At 35.3% G+C, this 13,164-nt stretch overlaps 2 protein-coding genes across 2 annotated transcripts; both read right to left on the bottom strand.

Moving 5' to 3' along the window:
• Positions 1–1,964: 1,964 nt before the first annotated feature.
• On the bottom strand, positions 1,965–3,313 carry LOC131080082 (G-type lectin S-receptor-like serine/threonine-protein kinase At2g19130). The gene has a single exon (XM_059222269.1). The coding sequence runs from the start codon at positions 3,311–3,313 to the stop codon at positions 2,030–2,032; it is 1,284 nt and encodes a 427-aa protein (XP_059078252.1). The 3' UTR covers positions 1,965–2,029.
• Positions 3,314–3,615: 302 nt separating this feature from the next.
• On the bottom strand, positions 3,616–4,374 carry LOC131876782 (G-type lectin S-receptor-like serine/threonine-protein kinase SD1-13). Its single transcript, XM_059222268.1, has one exon. The coding sequence runs from the start codon at positions 4,372–4,374 to the stop codon at positions 3,616–3,618; it is 759 nt and encodes a 252-aa protein (XP_059078251.1).
• Between the last annotated feature and the right edge of the window lie 8,790 nt (positions 4,375–13,164).

The raw sequence follows: 13,164 nt of genomic DNA, 5'->3' as shown, positions 1-13,164 counted from the left end.
TGGCATCAAGTTTATCTTAGTAGTTTTTTCTTTTATTCAAATTCTGTTTAAAACTTGTATTGTCTAAACAAAATATTGACTTGGTTTTTTTTGTTTGAGGCAATGATTATATAGGATTTCAAATTATGAAAATTTGTTATTTTTTTAATAGAAGCAGGTTTATAAATCGAAGATTTGTTGTGGTAAAGACAATCAAATTTACATGTGTACAAGAAAAAACTTACAACCTAGAAATTAATTTATAAGATGTTTATAAGATAAATGATCAATATTGCAATTAGTTTGAACTTAAATTAATTAATTAGATGAATTAACAAGTGATTAATTAAATTAATTTAAGGTGAATCTAAGATAAATAATCGATGCAATCAATTAGAACCTAAGATAATTAATATGATGGATTGGCAAGTGATAAAATAAATGAGAATTGAGAAAACATTTTGTTACTTTTTAAAATTGGATTGTTAATTTTGTCGATTTGATTATATGAAGTGCATAGAAATGGGATAGGAAATTATAATATCAAATCTTGTCTAAATAATTTATCTTTAATTTTCTCTTAATATTTTGTTGATAAAGTATTGATGTAATATTATATACTCTAACATTGCTCATAAAATAGTTCAAGCTCTTTGTTATCTTTCCTTTGATTTTCAACTAGTACCTTATGACTTATCTTTAAACATGGGATTTAGGTGTTAATTTGTAGGGACTGAAGAATCAATGATCCAATTTGTCTTAAGTGCGAGATTAGGATGAGTTAAAAATACATCTAAATTTGATGGACATGATTACATATAGGGTTATGTCTAGAGAAAGAACCACACGTACAATCTAGTTCAAGATGGGAAAGCTAGTATGAATTAAGATGGCCATAAACTAATAAGACCAATAATAAGATTAAGTATAAAGATAACATATATCAAGATAGGACCCAAAATAAATGAAAATAAGAAAAAGAGAAAAAAAAAGTATATAATTTTTTCCTCTAAATCAATGATCACACATAACTCTCAAAAAACTATTTTGTAGAAGTTCAAGCTAAAGTCTCTCCTTCTCTAATAGATTTTGCTATTATGAATATATCCTTAAATAAACTACCTGTGTACCTATACAATGATATGATGTGTTTCAAACTCATATATTATGAGAGTAAAGGATCATGTTATTAGATAGGTTATTAGGGGACTATTGAATTGTTCAATAAGTTATGGAAAGAAGAAAAAATATATTGGTAAAGTAAGCCTAAGTATCCTACTGCCATTGTTACTACGACTTGATTTTGAGAAATTGAGTTTAGATGAAAAACATCAATACCAATGTTGTAACAAAATTTATTGAAAACTATCGATAAACAAAGTGCTAGAATATACTATTTATAAGTGCAATTAATTATTATGACAAGAATAACAATGAGTACGAATAAAATTGATCTTCCACAAGATATTATGCATAGTAAAAGAATATGATCAAACAATGATATTAAATGATTTCTTCTCTTTCTATCTTTAGTTAAATTATAACTGCTATAATAAATAAAAATCTTCATATGTTTGGATTAGATTAGTTTGGGAAGGGCCTGGTCTTATTCCATGTCAGCCATTAAGACAAAAAGTTTGAATTACACAAGGAGTGTGATTAAGAAAAAAAATCCAAAGAGAACAAATCAACAAAAAAAAAGATAGAAAGGACCAACAAAAAGTTAACACGAAGAAAAATAAATTTCTCCCCATATTTTTTCTCCATTTCAAAATTATTAAAACAACAAATCATCATTTTAAATAATCAAATCTATTTAACTTCCTTAAATCATAAGCAAATTAACATTTAAATAACAATTTAAAATTTTCAACTAATATTAATATATATTCAACTTCTAACTAGTATAGAAACACAAATATAGAAATAACAACATACAAATTTCTACTAAAACACTTTTTAACTGCTAATCTCAATCCCTTAGACATATATGCATATGGGTGGAAAGTTCAGCAATTCAGCAGCCTCCCCTGGTTCAATTTTATTCTGCTCAATGATCATCGACAAGCGCTTGCAGGGACTTCTCATATGGTTCCACCTCACACTCTGATTTTCCTTCTAATATCCGAACAACTTGGGCCATGCTCGGCCTCCCACTCTCGTCCTTTTGAATGCACAGAATGCTTACCATAGCTGCTCTCCCCACCTCTTCAACATCCACGTTGTTTGCAATTCTTTCATCCACAATACCGATCGTGTTTCCCTTGTGAATTTCAGTTGCAGCCCATGTAGGGAAGTAGTACTGAGATTCCTGCACTCTCAAGTCAATATTTCGACGGCCTGAGATTATTTCGAGCAGGGTCATGCCGAAGCTGTACACATCCACCTTCACAGTTATTGGCACGCCGGTCAGCCACTCGGGAGCCAAATACCCTATCGTTCCTCTTGTTGTCGTCAAAACTCTGCTGAATTCTCTGCCAACAAGCTTTGCCAGCCCAAAATCAGCCACTTTTGGAGAGAAATCCATGTCTAGAAGAATATTTTCTGGCTTGATATCGCAATGGATGATGTGATCTCTGCATTCTTCGTGAAGATAAAGTAGCCCTCTTGCAGTACCCAAAGCGATTCCAAATCTAGTTTTCCAGTCTAATACCTTGTCTTCTTCCATGGATTTGCCGGACAAGAAAGAGTTGAGAGACCCATTTTGCATGTACTCATAAACAAGCATTCTTTGAGATCCCTCCACGCAGAATCCCCGGAGCCTCACCAAATTCACATGATGTATGTTTCCAATGGTGCTAATTTCAGCACGGAATTGCTTTTCTGCTTGTGCGGAACCCTCCAATTTTTTCACGGCCACGAGGGTATTGTCTGGCAGAGTTGCTTTGAAGACAGAGCCAAATGCCCCCTTTCCCAACTTATAGGAGAAATTGTTACTTGCAATTTTGAGCTCTTTGTAGGTGAACATTGTAAGCGATGTTGGAGTGTCATACTCGACTTTCTGAAACAGTCTCTCGCGCCTGCGCTGTAAAAACCATGCTCCAATCAACAGACTACTCAAAACAGCAACGCCCAAAGGAATTGAAATGAAGAGTGCAACTACTCTGCTGCTGCTTCTTCTTCCTGTGTTGGTTGACAAGAGTAACACATCAGAAGCAGCCAATCGAATGAAGAAGGGCTGGCCTTCAGAAGTAGCCTGCATGCCTAACATCGCCGAAACGGGTTTCCCGTTGCTGACGGCCGTTTCCAAGCGGTGATTTGGTGATTTTCGTTTTTCCAGATTGCCGTTAAAATTTAAACAAAAGTTTAGGTAACTTGGAGGTGGAGTTAACATTAAGTTATAAATGCACGCTGGAGTTTATAACTACCAATACTGAAGTTTACATTAATTTATAATTTTTGTACGACCAGTTAACTATGACGCATTTATTTTTGTCTTGGTGGTTTGGTTTTATTATATTCATTGTGAAAAGTGTTTTATATAAATTATTTTAAAATGAAAGAATGAAATTAAATATTTTTTTAACAATGCTTAAATTTTTAATTAGAGATATGTGTATTATAGTTTTTATTTTTAAAATTAATTCTGTTTTATTTTATATATATATATATATACACATCTATACAATCCGTTTCTTATACGCAACCTTTTAAAATTCCGTTTCTCGTCACGTTGCCATTGCGGTTGCGTTTCTCGTTTCTCGTTTCTGGTAACATAGTGGTGGAGTAATATTTGCCTGTCCAGTCTCCCGAGCTGTAATATGAAACACCATTTTTGTACTGCAGCAAAAAGTCTTTCTTTCCTGGGGATGGATTCATCTGGACAAAGAAGGGCCCAGGCGCTGGATCGACTGAACTCTTCCAAGAGTTCACTTTCATGCCTTTCCAAAGCTTCATGGTAGGCATAAAATGATCTGTGGGATGTGCGAAACTCTCCCACACAGTCTCAGAAGTGTTTTGTGCTCCTAAGAGAACAAAATTACCAGTGTCCAGTATCGAAGCACTGGATGCCTTGGCTTGCTGAGTATCATTACTTGACCAAATGACTTTTCCTTGCGAATCAGAGACAGTGAGATAACCAGTTGAAGAGAGCGTGAAAACTCCGGGCATGTCTGTGATGGGAGTTTCTCTGTTAGCCACCCAAATGATGGTCTTCTCAGGGACCTGAGCATACCAGATGCCAACATACCAGTTGTTGGTTCCATTGGGATTGAAAAATCCCAATTCAAACGTACCATTCTTTGAAGTTATGGTCTGCTTTCCCCTGAGAGAAGCCCCGAGAGAGAGGGTGTCTCCACCAGCAACTAATAAATTGCAGAGAACAAACATAACAAGAACAAAAATGAAGTGTTTCAAACACTTCAAAAGTGAGTGATACTTCAGGCACCCATCCATTTTCCTTTTGCCTCTCAATAACAGAATCCGAGAATTTGAGGAAATATATCTGGTGCCGCAAGCTGTGATCCTTTTCTTTATATTATTGATATTATATAGATCATCAAAGTGCAGTTATTGAGGTGTAAACATCGCCAATTAGTCAAATTTGTTGTTGGTGACAGTTGATCTCTGAATGTTCCGTGACTTGAGCGACTCCGCACATGTCCGGGAAAGTTGACTGATTTGTCTTAAATCCTAGTTGAAATTTGAGTTGACTTGTCTTTAAAAATCTGTTTCCAAGAAATATCTATAATAATAAAATATTAAAAGGAATTAATAGTAAATATTGATTTGTTTTTGTCATTGTTTGAGAGATATTATTTAGGTTATGATGATGTAAATAAATAAAAAATAAAAAATTATTTTTATTTTTAAGTGTAAAAAATATTAGAAGTTTAAAATATATATTTACATTTGTAAATAAAATAATTAAAAAATCACATTTATTAAAATAAATATAAAATACAAGAATGATTAAAATAAATAATGATTTTTGAAATAGAATTTTAAATTAAATTTAAATATAAAATATATATAATCTTTTTTTAAAACAATAATAAAATAAATATATTATTTAAAAATTTGGAATAAAGCGTAGGCTGCTTTAAGGTGGCGATCTTCGACAGGTTTGAACGGAGTGACGGGAGACAGCTGGAGGTCCCTAATCGCAATGTTAGTCTAGGTGTAGTCCTCTCCACCCCTTCCATTAATATGGTTGATTTACTTGGTTCTCAATCTCCCTCGCTCTGCCGTTCGACAGAGCCCGTACCCCCTAACTCCTCTCCCACTGTGCCGAAGGACACCGGTATTAATGGCGTCTCTGTTAATACCCCTAACCCTACCTATAAACCAAAAACGTTTTCTGAAGTAGTGGCCAATACAACTGGTGTTGTCGATGAGAAAGCCAAGTTTAACCTTGCAGGTGTCAGTGCTCGTGATGCCACCGTTCCCGGTAAGTGCTCTACAGCTCCTTTGGCCCCTTTCTCCATCACTCCTAATCCTGAAATGCTTGCTGAGATTATTAAGGAGAAGAATAGGTTAAAGAATACTGCGATTTTCTTTTCTGCTGTTGAACTTGATAAGTGTCCTCCTCGAAAATTTCTTGACGACTGGTTTCATAATTTTTGGAATCTCAAAATGGGCTTTCACATTTCTTTTTGCCAGCAGATCCAGAAGGGTTTATTTGTGATATTCTTTGTTAATCATGAATCTCAAGTTGAAGTCCTTAAAAAGCAATATTGGACCATTGGATCCACTTCTTTCCGTGCTTTGGCTTGGACTCCTGAGGCTGTGCACGAAGAAGTTCTTGCCCTTTCGGCCCCTAGATGGATAATGGTTAAAAATGTCCCCCCCTTTTTATGGAAATTCTTGCCTCAATTGCTTGAACCGTTGGGCAAAACCATCCGAATGGATGATACTGTTAAGTTGGTACCGCATATGGACGCTAGAGTCCTTATTTCTTTGCAACCAGGGAAGGAAATCCCTACTGACATCTCTGTTAACATCATGGAAGAAACTTTTGTGTGCCCTATTGAAATATTGGGAGGTCTAAATGCTTGTTTCTTATGTCAGAAAGAGGGCCACCTTAGAAAGGATTGCCCCATTATTAAAAAGAATCAGAACCCTGCTAAATTCCCTCAACCCACTAACCCTAATTTGCCTCCTTCGGTTAACAAAAACACTCAAGAGGAAACTACCTCCAAACCTCCTCCTACTCTTGACTCAGCCTCTCCTATTTCTCGTATCGCTCAAATCTCTTTCCCTTTTTCGGACATGGCTGTTGATGAAGCAAACACTGACGATGGCTTCCAAACCGTCAACAAAAAAAGAAGGCGCAAGGGTAATAACATTAATTGTCCTAAAACTTTGAATCCTGCCTCCTTGGGAAATCTCCTTCCCCAAACTCCTCTTGTTATCCCCCCTGTGGTTGAATTTAGTAGCGACAACCCTCCTTGCTCCCCTGCTATTTGTTCCAACAATTCTGACCTGAATATCTCTCTAGGAGCATCTCGGAAGTTCCCGCAAAATTTTTTTAAGGAACTAAGTGATGATTGTTCTATTGAAATCATCCCTGCTATTAACAATCTCCCTGGTATGCCTTCGATGGAAGTGGATTCCCAATCCGAAAATGAAGATGATCCTAAATCTGATACCCTTGCTTCAAAACGCAGGGGAAGACCTCCAGGATCTAAGAATAAAACCTCTGGTAAGAAAACGGGGGATAGTTCTACTAAGTCTTTACCCTCAGCTGATGAAGTTGGTGTTGTGTGCCCTACTCCCTCTAATGTTTCCTCATGAATTGTTTATCTTGGAATGTGAGGGGTCTTGAATCCCCGGATAGGAAATTTGTTATTAAGCGTTTTCTTAGTTCTTTTAATTCTATGGATTTTCTTATGTTGCAAGAGGTTAAAGCCATCGGTTTCATGCTTGAAACCAACCTTAACTTTATATGGAATAATGCGATCAAGTTTTGCACTAATCACAATAGAGGCAGAGGTGGAATTGCTCTCCTCACCAGCCCCAAATGGGGGAACTATATTACTGCCAATGGCACCTCTCCCTGCTAGAGAGCTGTCTGGATTATCATTAATCATAATAATAATATCTTTGGCATTTGCTCTGTCTATGCCCCCAATGACTCTAAGGAGAGGGATAATCTTTGGAAATGGATGACTACCCTCCCTGATATCCCCTGGCTGGTTGGCGGAGATTTTAATATGGTTGAGTCCTAGCAAGATAAATCTGGAGGTAATCCCTTCGTTTGGAAAGATAATGAAAAGATTCATTGGAACAAGTTAATTAATTCTAAGACTCTGTTTGACCCTTTAGCTGGCAATAAGACCTCTAACCCCGGGATTTGGCACACTTGGTGCAACTTCCAATAGGGCCACTCTCGAATCTATTCCAGACTTGACCATTTCTATGGCAACAAGAATGTTTTCTCCTTCCTTCCTAACAACCAGAATAACATTGTCCTTGTTACGACCACCACTCTCTTTGATCATCATCCCATTTTTACCTGTATCAGCCTCAATTTCGCCCCTGTTCACCCTAGGATGACTAATCCCAAGTTCATTTTGAATACCAGTCTCCTTCTTGATGAAGATATCCTTGCTGCTATCCAGATTATTCGCAATATCAATAAGGTCAATTTCCCTAACTTCTCCATGACTGACAGATGGAAGGTCAATCTCCCAGCTTGGCAATGTCTCCTCAAAACCATTGGTCAAAAGAATGCTAAGGATTACAGATTTGTTGAAAAACGTCATTCCTCTAATCTCCAAGAGGCTGAGCGAAATGTCCAGAATGATTCCTCCAATATTGACGTTGTCTCCCAGGTGATATCTGCTAAGGATGCCCTGAGGAAGCATCAATAATTTAGAATCTGTGGTGCTAAAATCAGATCTCGCGCTCATTGGATCTAGAATGGAGACCATGGTTCCAAATTCTTTTTTAACCTTTTAAAACAAAAACAAACCAAGGAGTCTATTGACAGACTCCTTATTGACAACCAGGATATCTCGGATCCTGTTATCATTAACCAAGCCTTTGCCGATTACTACAGGAATCTCTTCACCTCTGAAGACTCTATGGAGGTTGTTGTTCTTAGGAATAAGTGTAAACCTCTTATCCCCAATATGCTGGATAATGATGATATTACTATCTTATCTAAGGACATCTCTTTGGATGAGGTTGAAAAAGCTATCAACTCTCTCAATAATGATAAGGCCCTCGGCCCTGATGGGCTCCCTATTGAATTTTATAAGGCCAATATCAGTTGGATCTGTAAGGATTTACATGACATTTATGTGGAGGCCATAGCTAATGGTTCCCTTGGCCTTGAGATTAATAGTGGCATCATTAAACTTCTTCCCAAAGATGGGGACAAAGCTCTTATAAAAAATTGGAGGCCTATCACCCTCCTCAATGTCTCCTATAAAATTTTGGCCAAGATCCTGGCCCTCAGACTTGCTCATATCCTTCCTAAGTTTGTTTGTGCTACCCAGACTGGTTTTATCAAAGGTAGATATATTTTGGAAAACTTAATTACTAGCTGGGAAGCCATGGATTGGGTGAAGTGTTCTCATCAGAACTCTGCAATGTTACTCCTAGATTTTGAAAAAGCCTATGATAGGGTTGAATGGAACTTTATCGTTATGATGCTTGAAGCATTTGGTTTCCCGGCCTTCTTCTATAACTTGGTTCGGGTTCTGCTTAATGATGCCTCTGCCCAAGTGGAGGTCAATGGTTCCCTCTCCAATCCCTTTCCCCTTGGTAGGTCTATCAGACAAGGATGTCCCCTTGCCCCTGCTCTGTTTGTCATAGCTTCAGAAGCCCTTTACTATATCCTCAGGGACAATACGCTTTCCCCTTATGTTAGAGGTCTTTATCTCCCTAACAATGATGAGCTTATAAACTGTCAGTTTGCTGATGATACTGCCTTATTTTTTGAGCTTTCCAACAATAACTTTGCAGCCTTGCAAACCAAACTTACTTTGTTCTGCTCTATCTCTGGTGCTCATATTTCCCAATCCAAATCCATCTGCCTGGGGTGGGAAGAGAAACCTCCTATTTGGTTCAATCAGTATAACTTCCAATGGGGCGGACCTCATAAGATTGTTAAGTATTTAGCTATCCCCTTCTCTGTTGAGCCTTCCTTCAAAGACATGTGGTCTTGGATTAAGGAAAAAATTGATAAGAAGCTGAATAAGTGGCATAACAGATCTTTATCTCTTGCTGGTAGAATTCAGGTTTGTCAAAAAATGTTGTCTTCATATAGCATATACTACTCCTCTGCTTGGATGTTCAGTAACTACCAAATTTTGGAAATTCAAAAGGTCATTAGGAGCTTCCTCTGGTCTGATGGTAAAGGCAATAGAAAATGGCATGCGATCAAATGGGACTGGTGTCATACTGACAAACTCCTTGGGGGGCTGGGGCTTAAAGACCTTAAAGCTCAAGGTATTGCTTTATCCGCCAAATGGATCTTTCATTCTATGGATGGGAACGATCCATGGAAGGTGCTGGTTAGGCATAATATTGTAAGAGGCTTTCCTAAAAAAGCTAGATCTTGGAGGAATCTCCCATTTTGTGACTTAATTTTTGGTAACTTCCCGGTCAATGTGCAAGGCTCTGCTGTTTTCAGATCCATCTGGAGAGCCTGGGACCATGTCAGGAATTTTGTCACCAATAAGGATTTCCATGATGCTAAGCATCTATATGGTGAAAGATCCATTTGGTGGAACTTGCGCCGGGCTGGTAAACCCCTGGCCCTTTCCCAAGGATGCTCTGCTAGGCTGTGGGCTAAACTAGGGATCTCCCAGCTTGCTGATCTTTTTGAAAATGATAAACTCATCAATTGGGATGAGCTCAAGAACAGATTCAATATTCTGGACTCCCAAAAGAAGACTTATAATATGATTTTTAAGGCTACTAAGGACCTGCCCTCTGACTGTCATGTGGACTCTCATAGATACTTAAAGTGCAAATGGTCGGATGGGGTCATCATGGTTAATCTCAAAGCCAAGAATATCTATAGAATCATTGATCATAATGAAAATATTATTAATCATATCAATACTGTTTGGTACTCTTCTCTTGATGCTGTGTCTTGGAAAAAGTATTTTGATATTCTCTAGAAAGGCCCTGTTGAGCCTAAAATTAGATGTTTTAGGTGGTTGATTCTGCTTGACAGACTCCCTATTAGACAAGATGGTCACACTATTGAAATTTGCAGTCTCTGCAGGCTTCCTGAAACGGGTAGACATATCCTCTTTGATTGCATCTTTGCTAAAGAAATATGGAATATGTTTGGTATTTTTTATCCTTTAAATGTGAACATTCTGGAAATTGTTACTGGTCATATTGATGGGCTTAAAAAGGATGCTAATTTATTTTGGAATATGTTGTCTTCTAACATCCTCTAGCAGATTTGGAAGTGTAGGAACGAGGAAAGGTATCAAAGCAACCCTAGAGTTCTTACTGAGTTTTTTCAAAAAATCACTTTTTTAAAAATCTTTCTGCAGGTCCACACAACAACGATGATGGAGAAAGACAAGCTGAGGAGATTCTTGAAAGATGGGCATGCCACTGTTTTCGTCTATGAGCTGAAGCATGGTCACGAGTGGAGGAGGAACTTCGATGACCTTCAAATGTTTGAAGGAACTTGCAAAAGGCTGAACCAAGAGATCAAGAAGAATATTAATTCAAGGAAAATTGAGATATTCATGCTTACACAAATCCGGGAGCGTAAGATCATAGTTTGGATGGAGGGTCCTCTTGGTTGGACTGCTTGGGTTGATACCCATTTGATGTCTTACACTAGATGTCCTTTAGCTTCTTCTATAGTCTGTTTACATGATACTCTGAATTTGTGGTGAGGCTGGGCCTCTTTTTTGATACTATCGTTGGATGTTTTTGTATTTGATCTACCTATTTTTAATATAAAAAAATTACTTTTAACATAAATAATGAGATTAAAATAAATAAATAAATTTCAATTTTTAAATAGTTCTTCAATAAAAATTTAAATGAGCTTTGTGTGTATAATTACTTTTAAAGTAAATAATGTAGATTAAAATGAAATAAATTTTAAATATTTATATCGTTCTTCAATAAAAATGTCTATGTGTATAATAAATTAATATAGGAATCTTATATGTATCTATCTAATAAATATATTTAAGATGTCTATGTTAGTTTGTCTTTTTTAAAATTATTGGTACTAAAAAAATAAACTTTAATAAGAATTTAAATTAAAAAATGAAATGATCTCATATCTTATATATTCATTTTTAGTGAATCAATTAAATGATATTCTCGAAGAATTTTTAGTTGTTTCATCTCACAATGCTTTAGAATAACAATCTTAAATTGTTAACACGCATTTTCCCATGCACTGCAACATGATACATGCTTGAATAACACTATCAAGTGATCATCCCTTGCTCTCCAAGTATCCATGTAGATAATCTAAACTACATGTATAGATAATGACAAAAAAAAGATGCACTTTTCTATTTTTTGTTTTAGAAAGATAAAAAAGGATTTTGTGAAAATGTGATAGATGGAATTTAACCCTTACAAAGGAATATTAAAATTCCTTGAAAGAAAATCCACCTATTACATTAGAATGAATCAATAGCCTTAAAATTGTTTCAATTATTGTTTTTACATAAGATTTATAATTGAATAGAAATTTATATATTACAATATAAAAATATTTAGTTACAACATATTGCTAAAAATATCTCTTTCTACAAGATATTATATCTAGGTTTATTTCAACAATATTGAGAAGTACTAACCTTGAGGAACCTGTAGTATCTTTCTAGAAGCCTATTCCTTAAACACTAGTGAATTGTGCAAATTTGTCCTTACATCTTGCTATCATCTAAGTACATGACAAAAATATAGTCATGTCAACAAAGGTACATACATGCACATAATGAAAATAATGAGCTTATAGAACACATTAAATATATAAAATGACATAAATGATAATAAAGCTAGTTATCTAGATATTTAAAATAAAGAACTAAAATACCAAAGGAAGGAGTTGGGAATTGTATCATTGAATAATGCTTCTTTTTCAAAGAGATACCTAAAAGCAATGAAAATGAAAGGAAAATCTTTCAGGTGGTTGTTTGAAGGGCTTGCCTCAATCAAACCCATGTTTTGGTCTTATGACCCCATAACAATCAAGATTTTCATAATATTAAAAAAATAGAAATGAAATGTTTTGAAATGAAAAAAAATCTATTGTGATATAGAACACAAGAAGTGTACACTATAATCAAACCCATGTTTTGGTCTTATGACCCCCACAACAATCAAGATTTTCATAATATTAAGAAAAAAAGAAATGAAATGTTTTGAAATGAAAAAATAATCTATTGTGATATAGATCACAAGAAGTGTACACTATAATGATACTTGAATTCATTTAAATGAAAATAAGAACTGCTAAAATAAGGAAAAAGGGAACATTTATATTGAAACAAAATCACTTGAAAGTCCCTTCAAACCTCAAAGAAGAATATAGTTGCATTAATATTATTATTCGTCATATTCTCATGAATATGGCAATAAAAATTCTTAAGAAAATCATACAACTTGTTATTTACAAAATGTAGAGCTTCTTCAAATTGTATAGAGTTTCAAAGTTAGAGATTGAAAACCCCAATTCCTTATGCAAAAGAGGAAATTCATAATGTTTTTGCTTAATCTAATTATATGCAAAATGATTACTTCTAAATCGTTAGTAATAAGATAACACTCCAATGGCCATTAGAACCACATTTTTTTCATAGGATGATATTAACATCGTGTGGGCATTCACATTATGAATTATGTCTTGTCTTGAAAATTTTGGATTAAAGATTATGATTGTTATAAAATTGTCAAAAATGTCAAATCAAAGTGCTAGCATTTTGTAATTGAAATTTTTCATATTGAAGGGCTAAAGTGAGGACATGATATAGAGTGAAATTATAAGGGTATACAATTTTTGACACTATAGTTCCTTTAATGCTATGAGATTTCCACAATCCATGTTATATTCTCTTAATTTTTTCTTGATTTGAGTGTGTATGTATTTTTTATCATCAATGTTTCAAATCACACTCTGTGATTCATCATCAGGATGAAAAATAATTCTAAGGTGATGAAAAATAGTGAGTTGCAGATCTGAAGGAGAATAAAAAGAGATGTGCTTAGGGTAGGAGAGGGCACAAGGATAAGGGAGAA

Source organism: Cryptomeria japonica, chromosome 6 (genome assembly GCF_030272615.1).
Source record: "Cryptomeria japonica chromosome 6, Sugi_1.0, whole genome shotgun sequence".
NCBI classification, from domain to species: Eukaryota; Viridiplantae; Streptophyta; class Pinopsida; order Cupressales; family Cupressaceae; genus Cryptomeria; species Cryptomeria japonica.
Note: the sequence above shows the minus strand (reverse complement) of the source record. Positions and strands in the feature narration are given on the sequence as shown.

What these genes read in the sequence shown, in the direction of transcription:
- LOC131080082 (XM_059222269.1), bottom strand. Translation starts at nt 3,313, where the DNA reads ATGTTAACTCCACCTCCAAGTTACCTAAACTTTTGTTTAAATTTTAAC.
- LOC131876782 (XM_059222268.1), bottom strand. Translation starts at nt 4,374, where the DNA reads ATGGATGGGTGCCTGAAGTATCACTCACTTTTGAAGTGTTTGAAACAC.